At 43.9% G+C, this 7,459-nt stretch overlaps 1 protein-coding gene and 1 long non-coding RNA gene across 2 annotated transcripts in view; one reads left to right on the top strand and one right to left on the bottom strand.

Annotated features, from left to right (window-relative positions):
* The first annotated feature begins 774 nt into the window (after positions 1-774).
* Positions 775-7,459, top strand: part of LOC115515407 — a 31,503-nt gene continuing 24,818 nt past the window's right edge. Inside the window, exon 1 of the long non-coding RNA XR_003969246.1 lies at positions 775-1,030. This is a non-coding gene — a long non-coding RNA (uncharacterized LOC115515407). The remainder of the gene's footprint in view (positions 1,031-7,459) is intronic.
* The window catches only part of LMNB1 (lamin B1), a 57,579-nt gene continuing 56,005 nt past the window's right edge, over positions 5,886-7,459 (bottom strand). Inside the window, exon 11 of the mRNA XM_030317200.1 lies at positions 5,886-6,670. Coding sequence (XP_030173060.1) covers positions 6,629-6,670 — 42 coding nt within the window. The 3' untranslated portion in view covers positions 5,886-6,628. The remainder of the gene's footprint in view (positions 6,671-7,459) is intronic.

Here is a 7,459-nt window from a genome sequence, read left to right as displayed (position 1 = left end):
TCTCAGTCTGTGAGTTCGAGCCCCACGCCGGGCTCTGTGCTGACAGCTCGGAGCCTGGAGCCTGCTTCCGATTCTGTGTCTCCCTCTCTCTCTGCCCCTCCCCGCTCATGCTCTGTATCTCTGTCAAAAATAAGTATTTTTTTTAATTAAAAAAAAACAAAAACTTTTTTTTTTAAGTAAGGAAATCTTTGATGTGCCACACTGCATTTCCAGAACCCTGTCCCTGCTGTTTTCTCTTAGTTGCGTCCCTAGTCTCCCAGGTGCATGACACAGGCAGGGGCCCTGCTTCAGGCTCCTGTAGGAACTTCTGGCAGGAGGCCACCCTGAGCCTCCCAAACATGCCTCTCTGTGCCCAAACCTTTCCTTCCCCACCCAAGGACCCCTCCCATATTATAAACCTAAGCACTGTTCCTGGTGGCCCGCAGCTGCAGCTGAGTCTGGGCCAGACCCACCATCCCCTCGGTGCCAGTAGAGGGATGATTACACAACAGGCACTTAATCAAGACTTTTCAGCTCCTTTTTTCTAAGGTTCAAATTTCCAGTTTTTCTCTCAGCAGGACAAAGACTTAAAAGAAAAGAGCAACTGAGAAAATGAATCATAGGAAAATTTTGGCTCCACATTTAGCCTGGGTTCAGTCCCCTCTTGACACTGGCTGGAAGGTAACAAAGGAGTGGGGGGGAGCTAGCAGCAAAGAGGAAGGAAGGCTGGGTGGTTTCACAATCCCAGGCTTGGGAAGACAATGTTCCAGTGGCCAACAGCTGGGCCACAAAGTAGCCTTTGGTGAAGGGTGGTGTGAGCTGGGACTCTCCCTGGCTCAAATGGAGAGCCTGGAGAAAAAGAAGGGAAAAGAAAAGAAGGGTTCTGGGATTCAGACTTTGGGGAAGTGAGACAATGAACAAGTCCTCTGAAGACCACGCTCAGCCACTAAACTAGAAAGCCAGCCTCTGCCAGATGAGACCAACTCAGCACAGGACACCCGTGTCCCTCTGATGACACTGTGGACACTCTAGCTAACACTGGGAGCTTAAGGTAAGTCCCGGCACACAGGCCTATATGGAAGGCAGTTATGGAAACACTCCGATGGGGACACCTGGGTGGCTCAGCCGGTTAATCGTCTGGCTTCAGCTCAAGTCATGAGCTTACAGTTCATGGCTTCAAGCCCTGTGTCGGGCTCTGTGCTGACAATTCAGAGCCTGGAGCCTGCTTTAGATTCTCTGTCTCCGTCTCTCTGCCCCTCCCCCGCTCACGTGCTTGGTCTCTCAATAAATAAATAAATAATAAACATTAAAATAAATTTAAAAAAAAGACTCTGGTGTATTCAACAAACTAGACCCTTTGAAAATAATTACCCAGAGTGTATTACAAACACTGAGGAAAAAGAAATACTGGTGTAGGTACCTCCACTCTATTACAGTTCCATGGGGAGATCTGCCCCCAATGCTGGATGTGTGGGGAAAGTGAAGCCTGGTGGATGTGACAGGGCCAAGAGGATTAGGACACCCACTCTGAGGGCTGAGTGCATCATGTAAGGAGGCTTAAAAGGCAAGTGGGGGCACATGGGCGGCTCAGTCAGTTGAACATCTGACTTTGGTTTAGGTCATGATCTCATGGTTCGTGAGTTCAAGCCCCACATACATCAGGCTGGCTGCTGTCAGCACGGAGGCTGCTTTGGATCTTCTGTCCCCCTCTCTCTGTCCCTCCCCTGCTTGCATTCTCTCTCTCAAAGATAGTAAACATTTTTAAGAAGGCAAGTGAGGATTTTCTTATTCTAAATCAAATAAACCAACAGCAATGTTTAAGAAAATGGTATAAGAAATTTTCATAGAAACCATTAGGCTCCACACACCAGGGCCCATTTGAAGCACTACAAAGCCAAAGGAGGTATAAAAACTCCTGAAATGGAACAAGAGCTGTGTTTCTCTGAGAGCAAACTTGGCTGACACTTAAACTGAGAATTCCAGTTCAGATTGGTGGAGGAAGCACTCACATAATAAATCTGGGTGGATATGTGCTTTATCGTTGTAACGTTACTTAAGTTACTGAACCGGCTGTCTCCTTGAACTGAGAGGTGCATTTTAGCCTCTGGTGAAAAGTCAGCAAAAGACAGGATTTACTGTGCTGTTAAAAGTGAAGGCAAATATGTAAGAGAAATGAGACAAGGGGTGCGGGTTCGCACTCTAGGTCCGGTGCCGGTCTCCAGGGCCAACTGGTGACTGGTCAGCCTCCACGATGATCCTCTGCCCTTCTCTTTGCATGACCCTCCAGATCAGCCAAGCTGCATCCATTCCCCACTGATTAACTATTCTTCCCGTTCAGCGTGCTCACATGAAGCTCCCTCCACAACACCTTGAAAACAACTCCTGTGAGTTTTACTTGTGTTTTGCCTAAATATTTTCCTTGCTGCCATCAGTTTGGTTCTGAAAGTCTCCCTAGTAAGACAGACAAATGGCAGAAACACAGAATACTAAATATTACGTCCTTCTGTGCCTTTTTTTTCTTCTGGCAAGGGAGGGAAGGAGTATTCCCAGTTTCAGAATTCTGGGCTTTCCTAGGTAACTACGTGGAAATACCAGAACATTGCTTCAAGGGGCCCAAGTCATTCTGTCCTCCATATGATTTGGCCGGGAAAAGAAAGGGCATTCAAATAAGTTCCTTTGTAATTTAAGATTCCATGAAAGGGATGGTGGGTGAGAAACTGAAACCAAAGGGAACATGATTTAGAATCAGCATCTCTCATAAAATACGTACACATACACACAGGCAAATCAATGTGCACATGCTTGTATTGGTGTGTGATGAGGAAATAACTGACAAGGAGGGGCTCCTTCTATCACTATAAAATTGATAACCTGTAATCTTTGTTTTAATAGAGAGCCAGGCTTAAAATGAGAACCAAAAATGCCCAGGTGCCATAAAGGAACAAGAATTCAGAGTGTGAAATGGAAACTTTCAGGATGGAGGCTGGGGGGTGGGGGTAGGAAACAGGGCACAACTCCATGCAAGGACAGGACCTACCCAAAAGGGAGCTGGTTGCAAAAGGTTCAGAACCAGAAAGTGCTCCCACACCTCCCATTACAGCAAGCCCAAAGACCCAGAGCAAAGGCAAACTTTTTTTTTTTTTTTGCTAGAGCGAAAACGTGTGCACGCATCAGTGAGGGGGGGGGGGTGGGGTGGGGAGAAAGAATCCCAAGCAGGCTTCACACTCTGCGCAGAGCAGACAAGGGTCTTAATCCCATGACCCTGGGATCGTGATCTGAGCCAAAATCAAGAGTCGCACACTCAACTGACTGAGCCACCCAGGCACCCCAATGGCAAACTTCTGATGCAGACCAAGGGGGAGCATGTGGAAGTTACCTGTGAGAAATAAAGAATACCCATGCACCAGCATCCAAGTGGATTTTTTTTCACTACCACCAGATGAGAAAACAGCAACAAAGGTCCAATCCACTATCATCATTGGGGAGCTGGAACAGAAAAGCACCAAACTACCCTGTATGTTAGGCACACAAACCACTCACAGAATAAACACCTGTTGAAGGGAAGTTCACAATCTAAAAACCCCATGAGGAAGCAAACCATTTTTGGCTCTCAAACCATTTTGGCAAACCAAATTAGGCTCTCCATAAGAACTCAGGAAAATATGTTAGAAACCATACAAGTGTGCCTAAAATGACCCTTTAAAAGAAGAAAAGAACTATAGTGAAGAGCTGAATTTGAAAAAAAATCAAATTCCAGAAATGAAAAGTATAGAAATTACAAACTCAATGAGCAGGATAAAAAATACAGAGATAAATAGAAAGAAATTACTGAGAATACAACAACACAGAGAAATCCACAAGATATGAAAGAGAATGGGTTCGATAAAAAATCTAAAAGAAACCCCAGAAGGGAAGAACAGCAAACAGGAAAGAGATCATATTCAACAAAATAGGAGCATCCAGAATTTTCTCAGTGAAGAACAGAGAGGAGACCTACCCACAAGAGAAATTTAAAAAAAAAAAAGAAAGAATAAAGAAAAAAAAAATCCCTGTCCAAACACAGGGGTGAGACCAGAAAACCAAAGAGAAAGCGGAAGGGAAACCTCATGCCAGGTGTAAAACAGGTCAGTAATCCAGAAATGTATCCCAAAGCTCCGTGGATGTGGAGACACAGAGCATACACAGGAGGCAGGTGCTCGGGCCCTCTGCCTCTCCTGCTCCGTGGGAACAGATACACGTGCAGCTCGTTTTCAGAGAACCTGGAGTTTCACCTTTGTCAGACTAAGTGAACGCCACCAGCTTCTGCTTGCAACACACCCAGGGCACCAAACCGCGTGGGTACAGGGGCCCAGATTTTCCCCTACATCACCAGACGTGCATCTACGTCGCCGGAGTACCTACTACTCTTCCGTGTCACAGCCGTCGATTCTTAGTGCCCACCTACTAAAAAGGGTTGATTTCTAGAACCTGACTTACCCAGCAGGAAAGTACCCTGAGTGCATTTTGATGACAAGAACCCCATCTTGTGGCAAAATCTGTCAAAGCCGAGTCTGACTGCACACTGCAGTGCCACGCTCATGGTGAAGACAAATCTGTGCTGAGAAGTTATCATTTTATCTGCTTCACCTGACACCGTATCTTGCCCGGCATTTATCTTGTGTCTGTGATGGCACCAGCATATGCAGTAAATCTGCAGGGCACAGTAATTCTGAGACTTTGTGAGTTATTTTCCAGTGAAAGCCGGGAGTCTTTGCGCAGCTTACTGCAGGAATATTTTAAGGGAAAACCAAACACTGACTCCGGGCTGGCTTCCGAAATTTATCATCTGTTCGTTCGACGGATGGTGCAGGCATTCCACTTCCCACAAGATGAACACACTTGGAGAAAGCAATCGCAAGACAAAACTGGCCCAAACCCCTAACAATCGACACCCTAGATTACCACTATACATGACAAAGCCACCCCATAAGCACATGGCCTCCCTGTCACATCACTCATACCTTAATCCTCTAACAGGTACGGTTACGGATATCTTTTCTCTATAAGTCGGTAAAACTAGATTCTAGAAGAGTATTCTCTCCCTCTTCTCCCTTTAAAAGGAGTATCTTCCTCAGTGTCTTCTGCCACTGTCCCTGTTCCCATTTGACTTTCCTATTAAAGGAGATTTTGAAAGGTCTAATTGTTAATAAGCTAAAAAATATAAAGCACTGAGCACGGTATCTGACCCCAAAACATAAGCTACTAATATTTTTTTTAATGTTTATTCATTTCTGAGAGAGAGAGAGAGCGCGCGCGAGAGAGCACGAGCGCACAGTGGGGAGGGGCAGAGACAGAGAGGGAGACACAGAATCCCAAGGAGGCTCTGAGCGGTCAGCATAGAGCCCGACACGGGGCTCAAACTCAAGAACCATGAGGTCACGACCTGAGTTGAAGTCGGAAGCTTACCCAACTGAGCCACCCAGGTGCCCCTATTATTACTTTTATTATTGTTATTACTGCTATTGATGAAGACAGAGTACTGAAAGGGGGAGGAGGGGTAAAGACCTCAGAGTGGTTTGTGGTTTCCTCATTATCAAAGCTTAAAGAAACACCTAGTTTATTTAATTTTTTATTTTAATTTTTTTTTTTGAGAGCGAGCGAGTGCGAGTGGAGGAGAGGCAGAGAGAGAGAGAGAGAAAGAGAGAGAATGCTCAGGATGGAGCCCAATTCGAGGCTCAGTCCCACGACCCTGGGATCATGACCTGAGCCGATATCAAGAGTCAGATGCTCAACCGACTGAACCATCCAGGCACCCCAAGAAACATCTACGTTAAACAAGAAGCCAAATTATTTTTATGAAAAGCACAGGTAAAACAATACTCTTCTTCCCCCCAAATCAGGTTTTTAAAGTTAAAAGAGACCAATTAATATTAAAACAGCTTTTATTTGTTAATGTATCATAGGAAATTAAAGCAAGTTACACTATCTTTAAAAACACAGCTAATGCATTTTAAGAGAAACCCGTCCCTCCCACCCGCTATCCCCGCATGAATTAAGAATCTAAGAGAAGTAACCATAAAACAAAGTTTTGTGGAATCCTTCATCCAAGAGTGCTTACATGATGATTAGGTTAATATTGCCTTCTTACAAAATTTCTCTTTTCTATTAAAAAAAATTTTTTGTAGCCTTGATTGTTTATTACAAAAAAATTCAGTACAAAAGTTTGATATATTGAAAAATGCCCCCCCCTCACAGCACCGTTATATATAGCAGAGAGTAATCAAGAGCAGATTGCTAATCTAGATGGAGCAATCTTCAAATTATACCCAGACACACAGTGGTTTATTTACCCTCCCGTCCCCTTCTTGTAAGAACTTAAAAAAACACACATACAAAAAAATGTCAAAAAATTTGAGGAACCCTTTCCAAACAGTACACAGTTAGTTCAGTGTCAATAATTCACATCTTGCAACAAAGTGTATGGATATGGTTTCTTTTACAAAACTTTTTCAGTGTCAAAAAAGGAAATTAAGGCCATCAGATTCGCAGCTTAAAAATTCACATAAAGGAAATATAAAAATATTCTGTGCTTCTGAGAAGGCTCTGCACTGCATGTTGGTAAGGATTACCGTATTTCTTTGTGTTGAGGAAGACCGTTGACTTGAGAAGTTTACATAATTGCACAGCTTCTATTGGATGCTCTTGGGGTTCCCTGACGAGGAAAAGCAGAAAGAAAAATCAGTGCTAAGAAAATGGAGGACAGCACTTTAAAATAAGGCAGAGATGGGACAAAACCGTATTACCTAACTTCAAATGAAACTTTATCATTTTCTCATTTTTAACCTCCTCTTATAAACTTCTTCCAACAAATTCCACAACAGTGACACTAAACTCCAGCTGCACATTCAGATCCTGAAGAGCTTCAAAAAAAAAAATTCTGATCTGGGTCTCTAGATAAGAATTTCTCATTTAAGTGGGGAAGTATATCTATTTATATATAATTTTAAAACTCCCTAAGTATTTAATGATATGCAGCTAAGGCTGAAAGTCACTATTCAATAAAGAACCTTCTTTTCTAACCGAAAACAGGAGGTCAGCAGGCTCCATTGTGAACAACCACATCAGGGAGCCCAGCCGGCTGGGTCCTCTGCTTGCACATCCCAAAGCACAGGCTCCGGCATCGTCCTCAGACGTGAAGTCAACATGGCTCTCTCTGTTCTTGTCTTTCACCACGCACTAATTCCTTAAAACCACACAGTCGGACCTGTCACTCACCACCAGACTGGGCTGAAATTGGTTTCTCGAAGGCCACCAAAAAAACCTTATCAATTCGAAAGGCCACTGGACCCATTCTCTAATGAGAATTCAAAATATCTACCCTTCCATCTTCCCTCTTTTAAAACTTGACATCATTATATACTCTGATCACCAAAGCTAAACGCCTCACACATCTGCCTTCTTCTTCTCTCCCCTCTCAAGTTCAGTCACTAGGTCTTAATGA

The sequence above is a fragment of the Lynx canadensis genome, chromosome A1, assembly GCF_007474595.2.
Source record: "Lynx canadensis isolate LIC74 chromosome A1, mLynCan4.pri.v2, whole genome shotgun sequence".
Lineage (NCBI taxonomy): Eukaryota > Metazoa > Chordata > Mammalia > Carnivora > Felidae > Lynx > Lynx canadensis.
This window is presented reverse-complemented; position numbering and strand designations above follow the sequence as displayed.